Below are 24785 nucleotides of genomic sequence, written 5' to 3'. Positions count from 1 at the left end.
TATAAGATCTCGTTCACATAAGCATTGCCTCTGAAGAACGATCCATTGTGGATTGCTTTTTAGAGGGCATTTGACAGCCAGTGAGGAGGCAGTATGTTGCCTCCTCACTGCCTGGTTTAACCTTCAAAAGCCCACATCACATTGCATGCGGTTGCAGAGAGACCTCATTCACTTGAAGGGGTCCCTCTTAGCGGGAGGTACTGCCTGTAGAATGCAGCAGGGAAAATAAGTCTTGCCATGCCACAAAGCAAAGCATCATGGTCACAGCAAATATACAACCCCATACGGCTGTCTCAGCCTCAACTGCAAGTGTAAATTTACCCTTATAGTAGATAAATTGTTAATATAGTATATGAGAAACTTTTGATGTTGACACACTTACATTTTATCATTTGTAAATATCTACAATGTTCATCTGATGAAGCAGCACTCTTACAGGACTTCTTTACTCATATGTAGTGGAAAGAATTGTACATATGCTTGTTTGGTTCCATAGAGCAATACAAAAACAATACACTGGTATAGCTGATCAGTAGGCTCAGGGGTATTACATAGGGAGGTTGCAAGTTGATATATGTGATGTTCCAGTGGCCTTTTATGATTAACTGTTTGTGTGGAATTGTTTTAAACTAATCCTAGTAAAAACAAATATTTTTTACATGAAAAATGAACGTACGGTACAGTGAAAGTCAGTTTAAAAAATGTGTATAATTCTATTACACTAGTTTGCTATGCAGCATGGTCTTAAGGCATAAGGTCCCCTCCATAGCAATATGCTGTGGTGCCAGTCTGACATCCCTGTGGGTGCAGGTGCTTGTCCTTTATTTCACGCAGAGTGCATTTGGGGGGACACACCCACACAGATGTCAAATTGGGAGCAGCAATTGTGTCCATGCAGCTGCTGCATCCTAATTGTCATCAATGGGACGGCCTGCACAGGAATGCACGGAACACCTGTGCATCCCCATGAGAGTAAACACGGCCCTCCATGAGCGTACTTTTTTTTACTGTGCCCTGTATGAACAGGGCCTAAAACTGAACTTTAACCACTTGAGTCCTGGAGGCATTTTTTACATTTAGTTTTTTGTTTACAAATTTTAAAAATCATTTTAGGCCTATATATTACTTAAATCCCCCAAACATTTTATAATTTTTGAAAGCAGAATAGAGTATAAAGTAGAAGTAGTTCCAATTTTTTATGTTACAGGATATTAGCACAACAGTTTATGAAACCCAAAGTTTAGGAAAAAAAATACCCTTATGACAATTTTAAAGCACATAAAAAAAATGCAATAAATTACCAACATAATTTTTTGTAAAATATAAAATGTGAAGTTGCGCCAAGTAAATAGATACCTAACAACATGTCATGTTTTGTGTGCACCATTGAAATGGCCAAAAAATTCAATATGCTATATTTTCTGTAATGCTTTAAAGGCCCCGAGGGTCATCAGTTTAGAGATACCCAGGAGCTTTTTTTTAGAATTATTGATCTCACTCTGGTGTGTCGTGATATGCATGTATGTATGTTTGGAGGGGTGGGCTAAAAAAGTTTTTGTTGTATTTTTTTATGCGTCTCTTGAAATGTTTTTTTTTTTTTAAACATAATTTTATTGCTTTCGCATAGGAGAGCAATAGCTCCCTATGGGCTATTGGATTGGGGGGGTCAGATTGGCACATTGCAGCATTTCTGGAAGTCATGGGGCATCCAACAATCTGCTTTATAGGTTTACACACACTACTGGCTGGTATTTAAGCCAGGAGTGTGTTTAAAACGCATCTTTTCCCAAGTCTCAACTCAAGTGGTTAATCTGCTTATATTTTGTTCTCCCTAGTTGCTTCCTCTCCATCATCAACATGTTAATGACATTTGGCTTGGAAGGAAAGGGCTAGCTGATGCTGGGTGTCTTCCAGCCAGGAAATTTACTGCAGCTTCTAATGTGTAAAGTTCACAGTGTACAGTGAAATCAGAATATGCAATTTCAATGCAGATGCCTGTACAACTGTGCAAGACTGAAGGTAAGGCTGCAGTCAGGGGCGGACTGACAACTCATGGGGCCCCCGGGCAATAGGGGATCATGTGGCCCCTGTGTCCTTGCCCACACTCAAAGTCTATAAAAAAGGTACCAGGGGCATTTCATGGGGCCCCCTACTGACCCCGGGCCCTCGGGCAGTGCCCAAGTGCTCAAATGGTCAGTCCGCCCCTGGCTGCAGTTTAGCTGGAGAGTGTTACTTGATTAATTTGTGTCTTTTATATCTGCTTTCAGTTCAGCTTTAACTGTTCTTTTACTTTATTTTTTGGCCTGACCCCACATTTTCTGGAATGCTTGTTTCTTGAAGGGACTGGTGATTTACAATAACCTTATTGGGCCAAAAATACTTTTCATGCAAGCATGCATCTCTTTTGTAGTAAAAAAATACACACTATCCTAGTATATCATTTAATAGACGGACTGTGCAGATGCCTTCAAGAATGTTGAACCTTTTAGCTTGTGAGAATTATTGTCTGCCCAAATTTTTCATAAGAAGCATTGGATGTCTGAAAATAAATATCAGCCTCCCCCAGAAATCACCGTTTACCTCTTTGGAATTACACTACACCATTCATAGCTGTGATCATGCTCTCAAAAGTTCTCTTTGTCATCAAGGACCTTACTGCCTGATAAGTACCGAGGTGGCCTACTTCTCTGTGTGCCAGTCCAGGTCAATCAATTTTAGATTGCCTGTGTAGCACCCTCCTAGGCTAGGAATGTTCTGTAAATTTAGTATGGCTGGTTCTTTGATCAGAGGAGCTGCAGTCTGCTGCCCTGGTCTGCTCTGGCTTCCCAGTCTGAGCATTTGATTGATTCTCCCTCAGTCTGCTGAAAACACTCCAGAACTCAGATCAGAAAATTCAAATGCCCAGCCTGGACTCTTATCTCAACCTTGCCAATCCCTGGGGAGGTGTGCCCATATGGTGGGTGGGAGGCAGGTAAACAGGCTGGAGCCCAGAGAGATCTGTTCTTCCCCTGGACGAAGGAGGTCCATGTGCTTCAGTGGGCTGCTAAAGCTTGAGGCCTTCCTGTCTGGCTGCTGGACTACTCCCTCCCCATGGATCAAACAATGGCCTTGTTTCTACTGGGATTCGTGAATAGAGACCAATCTCCTGAGCAGAAGTTTATCAACGGTCCTCAGCTGTGGATGTTAAAACTGATCCAGTTGTCTAGTGTGATATCCTACCTTGTGGACTTCAGCTGCAAGGAACCTAGACTGTCCCAGCCTAGTCTCATGTTCTACTTATGTTGACTAACATTGTCCTGGTCCACAGTTGGGAGTGAAAGACTTTGTTGCTACTAACTAGAGGAGAGGTGCCCCTGCTAATTCAGTGTCTAATATTCTTTTGGTCCACAGCTGGGAGTGAGAGACTGCGTTGCAGCTTTATAGAATAAGAGTCCTCTGTAAATTTGAGCCCAGTTGTTTTGGAGTATCCCATACCAGACTATCCTCCCCAGTGAAGTTCTTGAGCAATAAATTTTAAAAAAAATCCATTATACTTATTGAGTTAGTTAACTGTTGCTGTGTGTATGGCTGCCTCTGCACTAACATTGGGAAGGAACCAGCTAAATCCTAGCGGCTCCTACGGGGTAGTGCTACACCCTTGTAGCAGAATTTGACCTGTTATCCACTGACACTATGGTTTCTTGAAGAACGAGTAAAATGGACCTTATTGGTGTGCCACATGTGAATCAACAAAGTTTCTCAGCAAGTGAACACATAACTTGGATGCAGTCTTATAGCAACAGGGTGCCAGGTTGCAACTAATAATCAAGAAAGCTGCACTTATGAGCATACATACCATGCACTCCTCCTTATTTTTTTGAAGCATGGATTATCTCTTTTCAATAGTGTCATTTTATTTTTTATTTTTTTTGCTGTTGTATGTTGTACGTTACTGTTGGCTACAGCAGTGAAAGATAACATTACTGAGAATTTGATACCCTGCAGAGTACTTGTTCAGGGTTGTTGGCTGGGAAATTGTAGATTTGAATATGAACAAAAAATATATTTAAGGACGAACCATAAAATGCAATGCATAACCGTTTCTCTTTCTGTTCTGGACTCCACTATGTAATTAACACAAAGTAAGAATATTTTTGTGGCTATTACTGGAAAATGAAACATTTTAGTGCTTGCCTAAATATATGCTGAGTTTTAAAGTATTATTATTTTTCAAAATCTTTGCAGAATCATCACATCTCAAGCACAGTAAAACACATTAGAAACTTTTTAAAGCATTGCAAATTACTTTTAGCATAGTAAATGAACAAATTGTAAAACTGACCCTTCACGCCATTTTTTAAAAAAATCTTTAATAATTTCATCATTAGTTGTGCTAAAAGTTGAACTAAAACTTCTGAGTAAGAAGGATCAAGATTGCAAAAAAAAATGTAGTTTTTTTAATTCAAAACCCAAGTCTGTCTTTTCATTTTTTTTTTTTTTAATGTAATGTTTAGAAATATAAACAGAATGGAACACTTTAAAAAAATGTATTTGGAAGAAACCCTGGAATTCATAAAGAATTCTGCCAGTCCTCTGAACCACAGCTGTTGGTGCTTGCAACAGATTCATGTACCTGTCAGAATATAACAGGTGCATGGATCTGCTACATGGAGGCCAGCACTGAAACTGGAATGTCCACACTGGTCACATCTTACTAAGTGCAGCTCAGTAACACTGAGCACCTTGCCCAGCCACTGTGCTTATCAAAAGAGCAGACAGGATCGTGGTCAAGAAGTTTGTTGTGGGGTGGACAGAGCCTGATGGGGAACTCTGAGAGATCAAGTCTGCCTTGCTTTTGATTGACAGTGAGCAGATTATATAGCTGCTATCCAGACAAACAGCAGCTATGAAATCCACTAATTTTCTGCTGTCAATCATGGGGAAGATAGACCTGATGGGGAACTAATTATGCAGCACCTCGATCGGACTCCTCCCACTGATGCTGGCAGCCTGTGTCCTAGCGACCAAGGAAGTAAAAAAAAAACAAAACACATTAACCACTTCCCCTCCAGAAGATTTACCCCCCTTCATGACCAACCATTTTATTTTGCTATATAGCGCTGCACTACTTTGACAATTGCGCAGTCATGCAACACTTTAGACAAATTAAATTTATATAATTTTTTTCATACAAATAGAGCTTTCTTTTGCTGGTATTTGATCTGATCACCGCTGGGTTTTTTATTTTTTGCACTGTAAGTTAAAAAGACTGAAAATTTTTGAAACAAACTGTATTTGTTACTTTTTTTTATAAAACATTTTCAATAAAAAAATAATAAAAAGTATATTTTTTTTTGTTATACTAATAATTGAGGGGTCAGCGACTTATAGCGGGACTGTGATCCCACTGTGATTGGGAGTGCGGTGACAATCTGACACTAACTGACTCTGACACTGACATCTCCTGTGACAGTAAGTGTGAATTTGAACCACATCCAATCCGCATGACATGTGAAATAACATTCCCTGTTCACATATGTCCGGTGCACTGACTGTATGGATTCTGTGCAGTTTGGAAAAGTCCTGTATGATTTCTGAGCAGTGGCATCAGGTTCAGGTGTGGATTACAGGTTATTGACTTATAAAATAACAATTTCTAAACCACACATGTGTGAACAGGATAAAATTCTGACCTGACGAGATCGGACGCATTCATGCCCTGAATGCGTCTGATCTCATCTGATAAAATCCTGACCTAATCCTGTCCTGGACCTGATGTAAACCAGATATAAACTGCTGAACAACTACTGTATCAATTAGCTGTGAAACCTGAGCTTCAGTCCGCACCGCACTTGTGTGAATCAGCTCTAATACAGTGATCAGTGCTAATAAAAAGCACTGTCACTGTTCTAATTACTCTGGGAAGGAAAGGGTTAACATCTAGGGGGATCAAAGGGTTAACTGTGTACCTACAGAGTGTTATTAATGTGTACTGTGTGCTGTTTTACTAGGGGATGTGCTGGATTTTATTCCCTGCTTTGCAAGAAGACAAAAAACGTCATATTCCCGCTAACAGAAGAGAGATCTGTGTTGTTTACATACACAGATCTGTCTCCTGTCACTGGCTCCACCGATTGGCAGGTCCCGGCCATGAATCACTGGCTGGGACCTGGTGATTAGCAAGTATAAAAGCCAATATCAGAGCAGCCAGGTGGGTGAGCATGCGCCCCCTATCCGGAAAATAAGTATATGGGATTCTGTACAGCTGGCCCACACTGTAGCAGTAAAGCTATAGTGCAAGGTCGGAAAGTGGCTAATCAAGTTAAAGACACAACCCCAATAACTCTGGCCTGTCTGTACGTCAACTTTGAGCTGGTCCTAATTACCTCCAGTTTCATTAGCTAAGAACTTATGGTAATTTTTTTTTTTTTTTTTTTAAATTTATCACAGCAATAACCATACATTGCAGAACTGATGCAAATAAGAACTACATGAATCTATCATGTGTCAGAACTGTTAATGAAAATGTTTCAATGCTTTCCTGAATACAGCATGGGACATTTAAATGGACCATACTGCCAGAAAAGTAGCTGGGTTCCAGATACTTTATTGAATTCCCCCCAAAGTATTTTGAGCATTGGAAAATAGAAGGAAAACTGCATGAATTGGCCATGCTACTTGAAGAAAATAAGTCATTTCAACTGATATCCTTATAAGCATCCATCACTAGTTCCATTTAGGGCTCATTCACACACATATGTATACACATGCAAAGGGCTGTGTTCACCTGCATGGGATGCACATATGTTCTATGCAGACTCATGCAGGCAGCCTGTTCAAATCAGTGACAGGCAGCTGGCTGCACAGACAAGCACATATATCCATATGCATGCCAGATTGTGCATCTGTGCTGGTTCAATGCATAGATCAGACACAGTCTGTCTGTGTCCTGATCAATGCACCAGATCCTCAGATATGTACACTACAGGATGTGCAGAGAGATCCATGCAGCTGGCCGCATGTCATCGATTTGAACAGGCTGCCTGCACGAATCTGCACAGAACACTTCATCCAATGCGGGTGAAGATGGCCCCTTCGCACAGGAGTATGGATAGGTACACCCATGTGAATAAAGCATTAAAGAGAATAGCACACACTGAAAGTAGAAATAATGCACTGATCTAACGGTACCACAGAGAGCTGTATCTGGGAAAGAGCAGTACAGAAAATTACCTCCCACAGTCCTTTCCATAGAGTTATACAGCTTTTTTTTTATTGACAAATTACAAATTAGTTTAGTCTGTGATCATATGAAACGTAGGTACTGAACAATAAATGTCCTCAACAGTAAGGTGAAGTTGGCAGCAAGGTGTGTATTAATAAAATCAATCTTTAATCCAAAGGAGTACATGCTTTCCAAAATGGAGCCAACTGACATATTTCAGCCCACCAGGGTCTTAATCATAATTACTATGATGAAGGCCCTGGTGGGCTGAAACCAGAACTTGATTGGAGACCGTTTGTCAGGCACGGTGAGTGAAGAGTGCTCTAGCCCATTTTATACCTGCAATTGGGTTGTAGTGCTAGCAATTTAATTATTTAACTGAACAATAAATGCATGAAAGTGGTATATTATTCTGCATAGTCTACCCTATTAGGTCAGTTTTTCCTACTGTACTTGATCCATCTTTATTGCCTGGTACCACAATATACAGAAATGTGTGAATTATGGTGCCAGTCATCTTAAATGACACTCCATCACACTATTACAGTGGAGGCAACACACCCACATGTCAGCGCACAACAGTTGCACATGCCACACAGTGCGCTTAAAAAAAAAAAAAGGGGAGGGGGGGGAATTAGGTCAGTTTTTGGTGGTATTAAGGTATGCTGTCAACACATTCAAACAGAATGGGCTACAAAATCACATTGCATTAATGGATGTGTGCTAGGTTTAAATGAGCTCTTAAAGCCAAACTCCAGGTTTTAATGAACTTTAAGTTCATATGAATCGAACTGCTCCAAGCAAATGATTTCCCTTAATAACACTTGTAGAATCAGCTACATACAGTATACAGCACTGTCTTCTGGCAGCAGGACGGAGACTTTTCATCCTGTTCACAGAACAAATTTGTGCCTGGTTAAGTGCTGCTCACTCATTCACAGGAGGCCTTGTATTTTATGAATGAATGCAAGGCTTCCTCTGAATAGCTGAGGTGGAGACTCGGGTAGATGACATCACATTCTCTACCTTAGCAAATCAGAGGAAGCCTGTATTCATTCATAAAATACAAATCCTCCTGTGAATGGCCGACCAATGTTCAACCCAATTTTATTTTGTTCTGGGAGCAGGATGGGAAATTCATGTCCTGCTGCTAGAACACCCCACTGTATGTAGCTAAAGCTACATACAGTTTATACAGCGCTCCCATCGGGTGCATGTGTTAGTGAAAGAAATAGTTTATTTTAACCAACTTGGTCCAAACTCACTATTTAAAGTTCACTATTAACTGGAGTCAAGTTTTAAAGTTGTGTCATGATTTGGCTGCCCCTTGTCTTCCTTGGTGGGCTGCGCTCGAGGGTGGGTGCATTTGTTGAAGTACTAAAGGTGAAATTGTGTTTTAAGGCAAGTAAAATATTTATTGCATTACTTAAAGGACTAGCTTTTTCCTTCTTGTTCCAAGTTTTGATTTGTTGTGGGGTGGCAGTTGATACTAATATTTGTATTTCCTGTGCAGCTTACAGCATTTCTTAATGAAATGATATACTGTATATATGTACAACATGCTGCTTACTGCGAATGAAAATCTAGCTGTATGCTTTACACACATCATGAATTACAAGTATTGCAGTTTGAATGGAGAACATGGATGCCACCCAGGTATCTAACAGTTTATTTGCAGCAAGGTACTGCAGATGTTTTAATTCTACAAAAGATGAACTGGAAGAAAGGTGGTATTTGCCTTTTCAAGACAGAGAATGAAGTATACATCCTGAAGAAGAGAAGGAAGTTGCAGAGTTAACCTGTTGTAATTTGAAAGCCTATGCAAAAGCTTCTTATTGATGATCTTTTCCTTTCTTATGTGTTGAGGGCACAGTTGTGATTATCCTGCATGAACTGGTCACGAGTAAATATCAAAGTTGCTAGCAGGTACCCAAGATGTTTTGTTGCTGAAATTTATCTGGATGATTTTCAAGTTAACCACTGCTAGTTTCTACTTTATTGCTAGTAAGTCATAAACTCCTAGATTGTAAGCTCGAAAGAGCAGGGCCCTCGAACCCCTCGTGTATTGTTTTGTTACTGTATTGTCTCATGTACTGTCCCCCACTATATTGTACAGCGCTGAGCAAACTTTTTGCCACTATATAAATACTGTATAATAATAATAACTAGATATGTTTTGTTGAATATGTTTTCCAGCTTATCCAGGCCTCTTTTGCAGTTTATCCAAGCAATTTCAGCTTACTTTTTTTGCGGCTTATCCAAGCCACTTAAACCCAGTTTAATGTGACTGACTACGACTAGCAATACCATGATCTGGTAATATCCTTGATCTCATCTTCTCCAACCGCTGCGCTCCCCACAACCTCACTAACACCCCCTTCCCTCTCTCTGACCACAACCTGATTACCTTCTCTATCTCCTCGTCCTCCAACGCCTACCCCTCCAAATGTCACACTACTACCAGCCATAACCTCCGCAACCTTAACCCTGCCCCCCTCCAATCTGCAGCTGATCAACTCTATGACAGCATCCTTCCCCTGTCCTGCCCCGACTTGGCTATGACTGCCTATAACAACACGCTGTCAACAGCCCTTGACTCACTAGCGCCTTTAACCACACGCAACATCAGACCCCGACCGCTCCAGCCCTGGCAGACTGATCACACCAAATCCCTCAAACGACACAGTCGTGCCCTGGAGCGACTGGCGCAAAACCAAATCCCAACAAGCCTTCACCCGCTACAAATCTGCCTTCCACACCTACACCTCCTCCCTCCACGCAGCCAAACAAGTGTACTACCTGACCCTCATCAAGGCCCTCTCCTCCAATCCTCGCCGACTCTTCTTCACCGTCAACTCTCTACTCTCTCCACCCTCACCTCCACCCAGCACCTCACTCACCGCCCTTGAGATTGCCAATCACTTCAAAAACAAGATTGACACAATTCGCAAGGACATCGCTGCAACTCACACTCCCTCTAAACCCATCCCCTCTCACACAGCTACACGCTCATCCCCCCCTCTCCCTCGACATAACCCGCAGGGACTTCATCACTGCTCAAACTCGCTCCAACCCCGTTCCCCCTCACTCAGCTACCCCCTCATCACCCCTCTCCCACGGCCCCACCACTGCTCTGACCTCTACTTCCACCCCACCCCACCCCACATTCCTCATACTGAAGCCCCCTCAACACTCTGCACCTTTGACCTTACTACCATCGAGGAAGTCTCCAAGGTCCTCTCTGATGCCCGCCTCACCACCTGCCCCCTCGACCCTATCCCCTCACAATTCCTACAACCTCCATCCTATGCTCTCTCACCCACATCTTTAATCTCTCCCTCTCCTCTGGCACTTTCCCCTCCCCTCTGAAGCATGCACACATCACCCCCATACTTAAAAAGCCCTCCCTGGACCCCAATGACCCGAACAACCTCAGACACATTTCCCTGCTCCTATTCACATCCAAACTCTTCGAGCGCCTAGTCTACACCCGCCTAAGCTCTCACCTCAATGACAACAACCTCCTTGATCCCCTACAGTCCGGCTTCCGTCCCCTACACTCCACCGAAACTGCCTTACTCAAACTCTCCAATGACCAGTTAACCGCCAAAGCTAATGGCCACTATTCAGTGCTCCTACTCCTTGACCTCTCCGCAGCCTTCGACACAGTGGACCACCCCCTCCTCCTCAAAAAACTACACTTCCTCGGCCTCAGAGATTCTGCTCTCTCCTGGCTCTCATCTTACCTGTCACAACGCTCTTTCAGCGTTACCTATAATGCTACCACCTCCCCTCACTCCCCCTCTCTGTTGGGGTCCCTCAAGGCTCCGTCCTCGGGCCCCTTCTCTTCTCCATCTACACCTCCTCCCTTGGCCAACTCATACACTCTCACGGCTTCAACTCCCACCTATATGCTGACGACACACAAATCTATCTCTCAACCCCCCACCTCACCCCCTCAGTTTCCGCCTGAATCACACACCTACTGAGCGACATATCAGACTGGATGTCGCTCCACTTCCTAAACTGAACCTCTCCAAAACCAAGTTTCTTGTCTTCCCCCTAAGCCCGCACGCCACCCCCCATTGACTTCTCCATCATGTCGAACAACGCCACCATTAAACCCGCCCCGCAGGCCAGAGTACTTGGTGTCATTCTGGACTCCAACCTATCCTTCCACGCCCAAGTCCAATCTTTAACAAACTCATGCAGACTCCACCTCCGCAACATTGCCAAAATATGCACATTCCTAACCCCAGAAACCACTAAACAGCTCATCCACTCCCTCATCATATCACGACTCGATTACTGCAACTCCCTCCTTACTGGCCTGCCTCGCCGCTGGCTATTCCCTCTTTAGTCGATCCTGAATATGGCTGCCAGACTCATTCACCGTTCCAACTGCTCTGTTTACGCCACCCCCCTCTGCCAATTCCTCCACTGGCTTCCGATTGCGCAACGGATCAAATTCAAAATCCTAACACTGACGTACAAAGCTGTCCACCATACTGCCCCGAACTACATCACCGACCTAATATCCAAGTACCACCCAATACGCACACTCCGCTCCTCACAAGACCTCCTTCTCTCTAGTTCCCTGGTCTCCTCCTCCCATGCCCGCCTCCAGGACTTCTCCAGGGTGTCACCCATCCTCTGGAACTCCCTGCCCCAACCCATCAGATTATCACCTACTCTCCTCTCCTTTAGGCGCACCCTGAAAACCCACCTCTTCAGGGAAGCCTACCCCACCCCCTGCTAACTTGCTGACCTCCTCCACTCTTCCTACCACTCCATCCCCCACAGCTTTCTCCTCCTGTGCCACCATCCCCTCCCTCCTAGATTGTAAGCTCGAAAGAGCAGGGCCCTCGATCCCCTCATGTTTTGCATTGTATTGTATTGTTATTGTTCTGTCCCCCATTGTAATGTACAGCGCTGAGCAAACTATTGGCGCTTTATAAATACTGTATAATAATAATAATAATTTAGAACCTTCAGGAACATTTCTACTATATTACAACTATGAAATTTGATGGAAGGACCTATCCATGACTTGTGTGATCTGAGCCACAATACATTGCTGGTTGAATGAAGACATGTATCATCCCATCCAAACTTTGATGCTATGCTGAAAGGAAATGCGGTGTAACATAAATACATAGGCTTTCTTAGTTGATCTCCTCCTGAAAAACAATAATAAAGCAGTCTTTCTGATCCTCTGGCTTCAGTACTCTGTGTCAGTCTCCCATGACAAACAGTTTTGAGTTCAATGGCTGCATGCCAATTCTGAGTCGTTTATTCAAAGTAAGTTCGTTAAAAACTTGTGGATCAAATGTGCTTTGCAACTTGATATTAACATATTTATGATTCAATTGTAAAGTGCTGTCTAAAATAGAACACCATATTAAACATTTTTTGAAAGGAAATTCATTAAAAGAAAAATGTATTTCGGGTGCACAGTCATTGATCTGAAATGCTTGGCAAGCTTTGAAAGTTGCCAAGGCCTGCCATATGTTGCAGGCAACATCAAAATCAACGCAAAGCAACATGGACAGGGCAGCACAGTGGTTAAATGGTTAGCACCTCCGCTTGGCAGTACTAGGGTCGTTGGTTCGAATCCCAAGCACGGCACCACCTGCCTGGAGTTTGCATGTTCTCCCTGTGCCTGTGTGGGTTTCCTCCTGGTACTCTGGTTTCCTCCCGGTACTCTGGTTTCCTCCCACACTCTAAAGACATGCTGGTAGGTGAATTGGCTCCTGTCTAAATTGGCCCTAGTACATGTATGTATGAATGTGAGTTAGGGACCTTAGATTGTACGCCCCTTGAGGGTTAGGGACCGATATGAATGTACAATATATATATATATATATATATATATATATATATATATATACAGTTATGTTCAAAATAATAGCAGTCAGACATCACTAACCTGATCAATCACTGTTTTTGGTAGAAATTATATTTCTACATGGCAAATACTTTACTATAATTTACTGTAGTAGAGTAATAGAAATCCAACAGACCCAACAGTCATGACATGCATCCTGCTGATTCTGTGTAATTGAATCACTAATTGAAAGGGGCATGTTCAAAATAATAGCAGTGTGGAGTTCTTTTAGTGAGGTCATTCATTCTTTGAAAAACAGATGGCAATTATTGCCCTTATTTAAGGAAGGAAGGCAGCAAATGTTGTACATGCTGATTACAGTGCATGTCTCTCTGAAATTCTGAGGAAAATGGGTCGTTCCAGACATTGTTCAGAAGAACAGCATACCTTGATTAAAATGTTTGTTATTTGGAGAGGGGAAAACATATAAAGAAGAGCAGAAAATGATAGGCTGCTCAGCTAAAATGATCGCAAATGCTTTAAAATGGCAACCAAAACCTGAAAGACGTGGAAGAAAGCGAAAAACTACCATTCGAATGGATAGAAGAAGAGCCAAAATGGCATGGACTCAGCCAACAATCGGCTCCAGGAAGATCAAAGACGGTCTAAAGTTACCTGTGAGTACTGTTACAATTAGAAGACGCCTATGTGAAGCCAAGCTATCTGCGAGAAGCCCTCGCAAAGTCCCACTGTTGAAAAAAAGACGTGCTGAAGTTACAATTTGCCAAAAAGCACATTGACTGGCCTAAAGAGAAATGGCACAACATTTTGTGGACTGATGAAAGTAAGATTGTTCTTTTTAGGTCTAGTGGCTGGAGACAGTTTGTCAGACGACCCCCAAACACTGAATTCAAGCCACAGTACACTGTGAAGACAGTGAAGCATGGATGCGCAAGCATCATGATATGGGGAAGTTTCTCATACTAGTGTTGGGCCTATTTATCGCATACCAGGGATCATGGATCAGTTTGAATACATCAGAATACTTGAAGAGGTCATGCTGCCTTATGCTGAAGAGGAAATGCCCTTGAAATGGGTGTTCCAACAAGACAACGACCCCAAACACACCAGTAAACGTGCAACATCTTGGTTTCAGGCCAACAAGATTGACGTTATGGAGTGGCCAGTCCAATCCCCAGATCTTAATCCAATAGAAAACTTGTGGGGTGACATCAAAAATGCAGTTTCTGAGGCAAAACCAAGAAATATAGAACTGTGGAATGTAGTCCAATCATCCTGGGCTGAAATACCTGTTCACAGGTGCCAGAAGTTGGTTGAATCCATGCAACACAGATGTACAGCAGTTCTCAGAAACAGTGCTTATACAACTAAATATTAATTAAGTGATTCAAAGGAAAGCAAAATCTTCAAACATTTTTCAGTTTATATAGTGAATGTTTGAATTTGTAAAGAAGAATACAAACACTGCTATTTTTTTGAAAAGTCTAATATTCACTTTTCTTTAATTTGTTTAGAGGAACAACACAAATTTGATATATTTTTTTTCATGTTTTGATTTGGAATAGAATGTGTAGTGTTCCCAAGGCATTTGTGTGTATGGAAATAAAAGCTATTAGAAGGATTTTGAGCTTTATTCACTTTTTTCAACACACTGCTATTATTTTGAACACAACTGTATATGTAAAGCGCTGCGTAAACTGATGGTGCTATATAAGTACCTGAAATAATAAATAAATAAATGGACACTTTCTGAATGTTGAGTGTGCTTTGTTTTACAGAACAGATATTGGCTTTTCAAAGCCTGAGAAAAGATTCATTATCATAAAGCAATGGATGTTCTTTACACCTGTACGTGTGTGGGTTCCTGTCTTTTTATATGTCTAATTAGGTTCAAGCAGTCTAATTGTGCCCAAGCTAAACTCCTAATCTAAAATTTTACATTAACCCTAGATGTAACCTATGGTCTCATCCTGACTGCTAACCAACCACTAAATGCAACCCTAAATTTCATCTTGACATTTACATCTACTTGAAGCCTATGTAAACCCAGAGAAGGGAAAATAAATATATATATATATATATATATATATATATATATATCATATTTTATTTTTTAAGCTAACCAGTCCTTAGATGTGATGGCTGCAACAGATCCACAAAAAACAAGGGTTAAAGAACTTTTGAACACTCACGTAAATGCCTGAAGCACCTGGATGAACATAGCGAACGCATAAACAGAACCAGGTGGTGGTCTTGCAAATCTGAGATACAGATGCTTGATAGAGAGAAGCCCATGTGACATAAATGGCCCTGGTGGAATGAGCTCTAAATGTGAATGATGGATTTATTTCCTTAAGTACATAGACCATGGTAAAAAAAAGTTGTCTGATCCACCTGGCAATGGTGGCTCAGGAAGCAGGATGTCCTCTATATTGACCTCCAGGCAAAACAAAGAGGGTCTCAGATTTGCAAACAGAGGCCATGGCTGTCATGTAGACTGACAGCCCTGACCACATCCAGGTAGTTTAAGGCAATTTCCTTGTCATGGGAAGGGAGGACAATGTCTTCATTTAGATGGAAAGGAGAGACCACCTTAAGTAAAAAGGAATGTTTTGGTCTCAAAACCACCTTATTTCTGTGCAAAACATGAAAAGGCTCTTTACAAGAAAACACTTGCAACCTTACATGTGAGGTCTTCTAAAAACAGAAATATGGTTCTTCAGAGGAGAATACATGCATCATCTAAGGACACTAGCAAAAAACCTGAATCTGACGGTGTGGGTGCGATTATATAAGTGTGTACTTGGGGCAGCTCTAACAAATTTTTTACCAGTGTCCAATCACCTGAAGATAGCCTGCATATAACTCATGATCTATAAATACAAGTCTAATGTCCTGTACTGTACGATGAAAATGTACTGTATATATTTTTGAATGTTCATATAATCTGATTCACTTTAATCATTAGGAAGTAAATCTGAAAAGTAGTTATACATTTTTTTTGTTTTCTCAAGGTACATGGGAGCTGTTGGGTCTTCTTCAACCTCTTCCCGTGTTATGTGCAATAATGTTCCAGGTTTGGTGACCCGCCAGAGGCAGCTTTGTCAACGTTACCCTGAAATTATGCATGTGATTGGTTTGGGAGTGCGTGAGTGGACAGCAGAATGTCAGCATCAGTTTCGACATCACCGATGGAACTGCAAGACACATGAACGAGACCAAAGCTTATTTGGAAAATTAATTTTACGCAGTAAGTATTTTGATATGTTGTATATTTGTGTTCTCCTTGCAATGTAGGCAGATCATGACTTGGGGGGTGGTTGGTTGGGGGTGGGGGACCAGCAGCAGAGATGCCTTCGAGCAGAGATAGGAATGTAATTCTGACATGGCCTGAAATGCAGGCGTGGAGGCTGCAAATGCCTAGATGATGCTGGTCATCCTTCCAGCCAGAAATTAGATGAGCTGCAGCTTCTAATGTTAGCTCTCTGTGAGAGACTCACAATGTGCAATGAAATTGGAGTAAGTAATTTCAGGATAAAGGAGTCGGTACAACTGTGTAAAACTGAAAGTAAGGCTGGAGTTCAACTTATATAATTTATAGGAGTGTTACAGAGATTATTCTAATGAAGCTAAATATATAAATAGTAAAAAGATCTAGTTTGAGCATGTATGCCCTTTACAAAATAATCTAGAGTGGGTGAGTGGGGACAAAGAGAAGGCAAATGTATTAAATACCTTCTTCAGTTCTGTGTATACAAAGAAGCACGGTGGAGCTCTTGTCCATAATGGGCATGGTATTGACACAGCTCCAGATTATCCACATTGGCTCACAATTGACATGATCCAAAAATATTTAGACAGAATAAAGGTGAATAAAGCACCTGGACTGGATGGCATACACCCAGGGGTCCTTAAAAAATTGAGCTCTGTCATTTCAAAGCCATTGTTTCTAATTTTTAGGGACTCTTTACTGACTGGCATAGTACCACTCGATTGGCGTAAGGCCAATATGGTGCCAATATTTAAAAATGGGTCAAAATCTTTACCAAGTAATTATAGACCTGTTAACTTCCATAGTTGGGAAGATACTGGAGAGTTTAACAAAAGACCACATAGATGAGTTCTTGCTGGAAAAACAAAATTCAAGCAACAGACAGCATGGATTCATAAAAGACAGAAGTTGTCAAAAAAATCTGATTTCTTTTTATGAGGAGGTGAGCAAAACCTTGCACAGAGGGGTGGCAGTGGACGTAGTATACTTGGATTTTGGCTAAAAACTGGCTAAAAGATTGTATTCAGAGAGTAGTGGTTAATGATTCATACTCTGAATGGTCTAGGGTTGTAAGTGGTGTACCCCAAGGTTCAGTGGTGGGACCCTTACTTTTTAATATATTTATAAACAATATAGGGTCTGGGATTATAAATACCATTTCAGTCTTTGCAGATGACACCAAGCTGTGCAGTGGAATAACGTCCTTACAGGATGTCTCTAACTTACAAGCCGACCTCAATGCACTGTTTAATTGGGCAACTATGTGGCAAATGAGGTTTAATGTTGATAAATGTAAGGTTATGCACTTGGGGGCTAAGAATATGCATGCATCATATATATTGTCAGGGTACAACTTGGGGAATCAATGGTGGAGAAGGATCTAGGCGTTCTGGTACATCACAAGCTTAATAATGGCATGCAATGCCAAGCTGGGGTTTCTAAAGCGATTAAAATCCTCTCTTGTATTAAAAGAAGTATAGACTGCAGAGAGAGATATATCATTTCACCCCTGTACAAATCATTAGTAATACCTCATCTGGAATATGCAGTTCAGTTTTGGGCACCAATTCACGAAAAGAACATTGGGGAACTGGAGAAAGTACAGAGAAGAGCAACCAAACTGATAAGAGGCATGAAGGAGATCAGCTAGGAGGAAAGATTAGAGGAACTGAATTTATTCTCTCTTGAGAAGAGGCGATTAAGGGGGGATATGATCAACATGTATAAATGCATCAGTGGTTCATATAGTGAACTCAGTGTAGAGTTGTTCACCCTGAGGTCATCACAGAGGTCAAGCAGGCACTCTTTATGTCTGGAGGAAAAGAACACGAAAAGATTTCTTCACAGTGAGAAGTGAGAACTGCGAAAATGTGGAATAGACTCCCTCAAGAGTTGTGTCAGGGTCCTATCCACAGCAGAAGTCCTGGAAGACCGGGCATTTCCGCCAGTACCCTACATGGCCGTAGAAATACACGCACCAAGCCCAGTTTTGGCACCAAACGGCCTTTATAAGGAGGCTCTTCACTCCCTCAAGTTGCTGGATGATCTCTAGTTCCCCGTACCTGGTTCCTGTTTCCTGTGTTATCGTGACCTGTGACTTCCTCTTACCGACTCGGCTTGCTTTTGGACCTGTCTACTCTGCTTAACCCCTGATCTGACCTTGGCTAACGGATACTCTCTCGCTCCTCGGTGTATGACCTCGGCTATCCTATCTGACTACATCTGCTCTGATTCCCACCTGGTATCTGACCTTGGCTTGAACCGGCTATCCAGTAATCCTCTATTCCAGGAAGGGCTTGCATACCTCGCACAGGTGCCACCTGTCTGCAGACCTCATTTCTGTGCATCAGCTGTGCTCCTGGGTGGACCACCAACAAGCACTCCTACAGGCGACCTGTGCCATTTTGGGCCTGACTCCCGCTGTCCCACTCTCAGGGGAGTCTGTACCTTAGCCGCAAGGGAAGTGCTCTCTCCATTGGCCTCCATCACTAGGTACCTGATAAGTTGGTTCTAGACAGCTCAGTGGATTGCTTTAAAAAAGGCCTGGATTCTTTCTTGGATACACAGTATATAACTGGATACTAACATTTATAGGTATAGTTGGTCCAGGGAATTTCCGATTGCCTCTCGGTTGATTAGGAAGGATTTTTTTTCCCCTGCAGGAGCCTATTGGATCATGCTTTGCTGGGGGGGGGGGGGGTTGCCTTCCTCTGGATCAACTCTGGGTGTAGGATTATAACTTTTTTTTTTTAATGGTTGAACTGGATGGAATTTTGTCTTTTTTCAGACAGATTAACTGTGTAACTATGAAGCTAGAACTTCTTTTCCATCATAGCATTTCATATTCCACCTCTGCCACTATGACCTAGCTGGTCACAAAGTTTCTTGCAAACAAATAATTTAGAGGTATAGATTTCTGTGCATTAACGTGTTTCCTCTCAGAGTAAAGAGGAACACATTGAACAAGGAGGTAGTTAGGGGCTAGACGCTGAGTTAAAGTGAACCCTTCAGTAATGTTTCAAGGCTGCGTGAATAAATTCTGGACATAACACTATATACCGGAACAAATGTATTATTTTTAACAAAGCTGCACATTTTATCATGCAAATGCAGTCTGTAAACTCCAGTGATATGACATTGCCTAAACTCAGATGAGGTGGTCAGTTTGCTGAAGAGTGAAGGAAGCATTTCCCCAGTCTCTCCCCTTGTGATCAGACTGCAAGGTGAAAGACTGCAGCTGGGGCAGATCTTTAGTCAGACATTTGTAAATACAGCCAAGAACTGTGCATGCATCAGCATTTACACTATTGTGCCACACGCGAGCCAGCATCTCAGTCCAGAAAGTTAATGTGCTGACCCTGAATACTGTCTGTACAAAGATGACTCCATCCTTCTGGAGAACAAGAAACACAAGTTCTGCATTCAATGTTTGGGGTAAAAAATGTCTTTATGTGTTTCCCTTATATGCATTCACTTAAATGAATAGTAAACATATTTAAACACCCCCCTTCTTTCCCAGAAATTCCCCTTATACTTACCTGTCCCTGTTCCTCCAAGATATTTGATATGTGGCCTGCCAACAACCGCATGTCCCCAGCCAGGCTCTGCTTCTTCCACATGGTTATCTTTAAAGGATCTGCTTTCTTGCCATCCATTGGAAAGTGCAGGCCATAATTCGTATCTCATCTCATTTGATCACTTGACTTTAAAATGTTGCAGTCCCTCAGAGCGAGCAAATTTATTTATTGGGTCTATACACCGAACAGCCATAACTTTATGACCACTGACATGTTAAGTGAATAACACTGAATATCACATTACCATGGCATCTGAAAGTTAGATGGATATATTAGGCAGCAAGTATACATGTTCTCCCTGAAGCTGATGTGTTGAAAGCAGAAAAAATGGGCATTGCAGTTTGTTGTGTATGGGACTGCATAGTCACAAACCAGTCAGGGTGCCCATGCTGATCCACGTCCACAGCCAAAGGAGCCAACAATGGGCACATGAGCATCAGGCCTGGACCACAGAGCAATGGAAGAAGATGTAACACAATATAGCAATAAAAAAGGCACTGCAAACATAAAATGTGCATTATATTAAATAAGCACCACTGTAAAAAAACAGAGTGACCAGGTGTATGACAACTAAAGATTACTCCATCCTGACACAGGTCTAAGTAAACTCAAAAGTTCAGTCTTTCCACCGTGAATAAAAAGTGCTCCAGTGCTTAAATAAAGATTAGTCCATCCTGTAAAAGGTTAAACTTCTCAAAATAGTTCAATATCTCCATTGTGAATAGAAAGTGCTCCAGTGCTCAAACACCTCTTCCCAGCAGACCAGGACGTACCAGACAACAATGCTTCTCTTTTTACAGATTGGCATATAAAGCATATACCGATGCCTTCCATCTAATGTGGCTTCCAGTCCTGTCTCTCTTGTCTTGTGGAAATCCTCATATGATGAACAAGAAAAAAAAAGGGACCCCAATAGTGTAGTGTAGGATCCCCTTGACAAAGTCGGAAGAGATGAAACGTTGGTTGCACTGGTTGAGCGGCAACCAGATGTAACGTCAGCGTTGGTGCCTGAAGTGACATATTGGAAGTGACACAGTGGATATCGGGTGAGACCAAGACCACTGTTTAATTTTCCTTTTGGCACAATACATCATGCAGGCTGAGTTACTTGATTAATGCTGGATTGTTTCAGTTTCTTGTGAGTGTGTTTTTAATATAAATAAAGCACTTTTTAGTTAAACGGTTTTATACTACTGGAGTCCCTTTTTTCTTTCTTGTTCATTACATGGGGAGTTCCACAAGAGAGGAGAGACAGAAAAAGAAGCCATATTAGATAGAAGTCATCTGTATACGTTTTATATTCCAGTCTGTAAAAAGAATGGCATTGTTGTCTGGTAAGTCCTAGTCTGCTGGGGACAAGTGTTTGAGCAGTGGAGCACTTTGTATTCATGGTGGAGAGAATGAACTAATTTGAGAAGTTTATTTAAACTATTAAAGATTAGTCAATCCTTTATTTGTCATACACCTGGTCACTTTGGTTTTTACAGTGGGGCCTATTTGATATAACGCACATTTTATGTTCGCAGCATCTTTTTTATTACTATATTATGTTACATATTTTGGGTATTTTTAATGGCTGCAGCAAAATTGCACATTTTTGGGGTACTGGATGTCTGCAGCACTGAGTTGGGTGATTATAATAATGGAAAAAGGTGGCCTAGCCTGATTGAATCACGATTTCTTTTACACCACGTGAATGGCTGGTTGCGTGTGTGTCACTTACCTGGGGAAGAAATGGCACCGGGATGCAGTATGGGATGTAGGCAAGCCAGTGGAGGCAGTGTGATCTTTTGGCCAATGTTCTGCTGGGAACCATTCATGTTACTTGATACATACCATTTACCTAAACCATGTTGCTGACCAATTACACCTCCTAATAGAAACAGTATTCCCTGATGGCAGTGGCCTCTTTCAGCTGGATAATGCATCCTGCCCCAGAGCTGCAGGGGGTGATCTTATGGATTGCCTCAAGTACAATCACCTTTTGTACCACTTCCCCTTCCTTTTAGATTTTAAGCTCAATGAGCAGCACCCTCCTATTTCTTCTGTATTGAACTGTATTGTAATTGTATTGTGCCATTTTATATTGTAAAGCGCTGAACAAACTGTAGGCACTATATAAATCCTGTATAATAATTGCAAGACTGGTTTTAGAAACACAGCAATGAGTATGAGGTGTTGACTTGGCCTCCACTTTCTCCAGATCTCAATCCAATTGAGCATCTGTGGGTTGTGCTGGAAAAACAACTCCAGTCCATGGATACCCACCTCGCAATTTACAGGAATTCAACTTCTACTGATGGTTTTGTGCTAGATACCACAGCATACCTTCATAAGTCTAGTGGCGTCCATGCCTCGACAGTCTGGCCTGTTTTGGCAAAAAAAGAGGGGCTGTTTTAATGGCAAAAGGGGGGACCTACTCAATATTAGGTGGATGGTCATAACGTTATGGGTTATCAGTGTATGTTGATAAGTTAGTAAAAGCAGTAAATGCATTTCTGTTACCTTTGAGTTAATACAGTACTTATTTTTTTTCAGTGCAACATGGTGCAATGCTATCCACTGCATCACACCACACTACAGCCAATAGAGCATAATTAAATGAATTTTCAATAAAGTTTGCACAAAATACCTAATCAGTGTGAAGCGGTGTCTTCAGTGCATCGGCACTGCTGCCTCCCATGTAGTAGTGCATGCTGCTCTGTGAATGGGCCCTAATAGATTTGAAGTGTATGTAAAGCCAAAACTTTTTTACCACTTGCCCTCCAGAGGATTTACCCCCCCCCCCCTTCCTGACCAGGCCATTTTTTGTGATACGGCACTGCGTTATTTTAACTGACAATTGCACAATCATGCAATGCTGTACATAAATTAAATTTATGTAATTTTTTTTCCCACAAATATAGCTTTCTTTCGGTGGTATTTCATCACCTCTTTGTTTTATATTTTTTCCGCTGTAAACAAAAATAGACTGACAATTTTGAAAAAAAAAACAATATTTTTCACGTTTTGCTATAAAACATATCCAATGAAAAAAATAAAAAAATAAAATTTCTTTATAAATTTAGGCCAAAATGTATTCTGCTACATGTCTTTGCTAAAAATAATCTCAATAAGTGTATATTAATTCACATGAAAGTTATAGCATCTACAAATGGCGGTATATATTTTTTTATACTAGTAAGGACTGCGAGACTGTGATGGGCATTCTGAAACTGGGTAGGAACTGACTAACTACCACTGACATCTCCAGTGACACTAATAGAGCGATCAGTGCTAATAAAAAGCAGTGACACTGTACTAATGACACTGGGCAGGAAGTGGTTAACATCTGGGGCGATCAAAAAGTCTATTGTGTGTGTTTTTCACTGTGTGCTGTTTTACTTGGGAGACATGCTGCTTTGTATCTCTCTGCTGTGCAGAGAGATATAAAGCAGCATGTCCATGTTGACAGGAGAGAGAGATCTGTGTTGTTTTCACATTGATCACGCCCCTCTCAGCCCTGCCGACGATAACCGAGTCCCGTCTGGGACCCAGTGATTGACATCCCCAGCAGCCAATAGTGGTATATATACATGATTTTGCGCAGCCGTGCCGCCCTATAACAGTACTTCTGCTATAGGGTGGAGGGCAGTTGGTTTGCTTTGGATAGAGTAGGAAAGGATTAAAACCTTGTTGGGTTGTTTCATTGCTGTCTGTGCCCTGTTGATTTTCTTTCGCTTCCTGGCTTAGAGACCCAACCTGAAGTGGGAGGAATTCCAATCTTAGCCAGTTGCTAACAGAACATTTGTCCCCATTGTAAGATTTCCCCTCACCCCGTGCTCAATGATAACTGTAAAATGTAGGATTTCCCCTCATTTTCTGTCTCGGCAACAATGGTCAACATGAGGTGAACCTTCCTAGCGGGGACACAGATCAACCACTTTCTGCTCCATGTCCAAAATTAAATTAAATGTTTTATCCTTTTAATAAACTTTACCAGTCATGAGTAAGATTATTTTTTAATATTTTAGCCAAAACTATGACTGCCCCTTCCTGCCAAAAGAGAATGTCTAGGGGCTATGTGTCAATATATAAATGTCTAGAGACTATGGGCCAGTATGTGAATGTCTAGTGGCTGTGGGTCAGGGCTTGTGGAGGGACATAGTTTTTGTGCTGAAAGCCATGTGCCAAAACCTGGCACCCAGGTTTTTGATGCCCGAAAAAAAAAAATGTGTGTAGGAAGGAAAACTGTAGTGAAATAAAAATGTAAACCCCTTCTTTTAAGCCGTAATGTGCTAGTATGCACTGCTTACTAGCACATTATGTCAGACTTACCTATAGAATGGATCCCTCCAGTAACGCCCTGTCACCGCTGACAGGGAGTCCATTTTCATCCGGCCTTCTTTCCGAGTTTGCGGGCTCTGGGCATTTGAATGGTCTCGTGAATATGGCATTCCTTCAGAGCGCATACACTGATGACATCAGCGGCTGCTGCTCACTAGAATATCTCGGTGCACATTTAGGAGATATTAATTTTACCTACAGATAAGCTTTATTATAAGTTTACGTGTAGATAAAAGTTGCAGAGCAGACTTCACTATCACTTTAAGAACTAGGTCTGTTGACAACAGTAGCTGTGGATGTTGTAGATTAGGCATAAAGTAATTTTGTCACATAGAGAATGTATATTACTATGTAATACAGTGCTTGGCAACATGGCAGAGTTACAAGAAAAATTTCTGTGTTTATAAATCTAAAACATATGAATATATATTTTTATGTATGTGTTAAGGTAAACTATACAGTCATTGTTTCATCCAGCAAAATGTAACATTTTCAGTGGATTATGGCAATAACTGCTAAAATAAAAACAGATGTTCTTTTTTTGTGTTTCTTGATGTA

The 24785-nt window shown here is 41.6% G+C and overlaps 1 protein-coding gene across 1 annotated transcript in view; it reads left to right on the top strand.

The window, feature by feature from the left end:
• WNT2 (Wnt family member 2) overlaps positions 1-24785 on the top strand; it is a 118036-nt gene that overhangs the window by 5938 nt on the left and 87313 nt on the right. Inside the window, exon 2 of the mRNA XM_089672095.1 lies at positions 16067-16302. Within this exon, the coding sequence (XP_089528221.1) occupies positions 16067-16302 (236 nt within the window). The remainder of the gene's footprint in view (positions 1-16066; positions 16303-24785) is intronic.

The sequence above is a fragment of the Staurois parvus genome, unplaced genomic scaffold (assembly GCF_062004578.1).
Source record: "Staurois parvus isolate SC_StPar_1 unplaced genomic scaffold, SC_StPar_1.0 ptg000120l, whole genome shotgun sequence".
Lineage (NCBI taxonomy): Eukaryota > Metazoa > Chordata > Amphibia > Anura > Ranidae > Staurois > Staurois parvus.
This window is presented reverse-complemented; position numbering and strand designations above follow the sequence as displayed.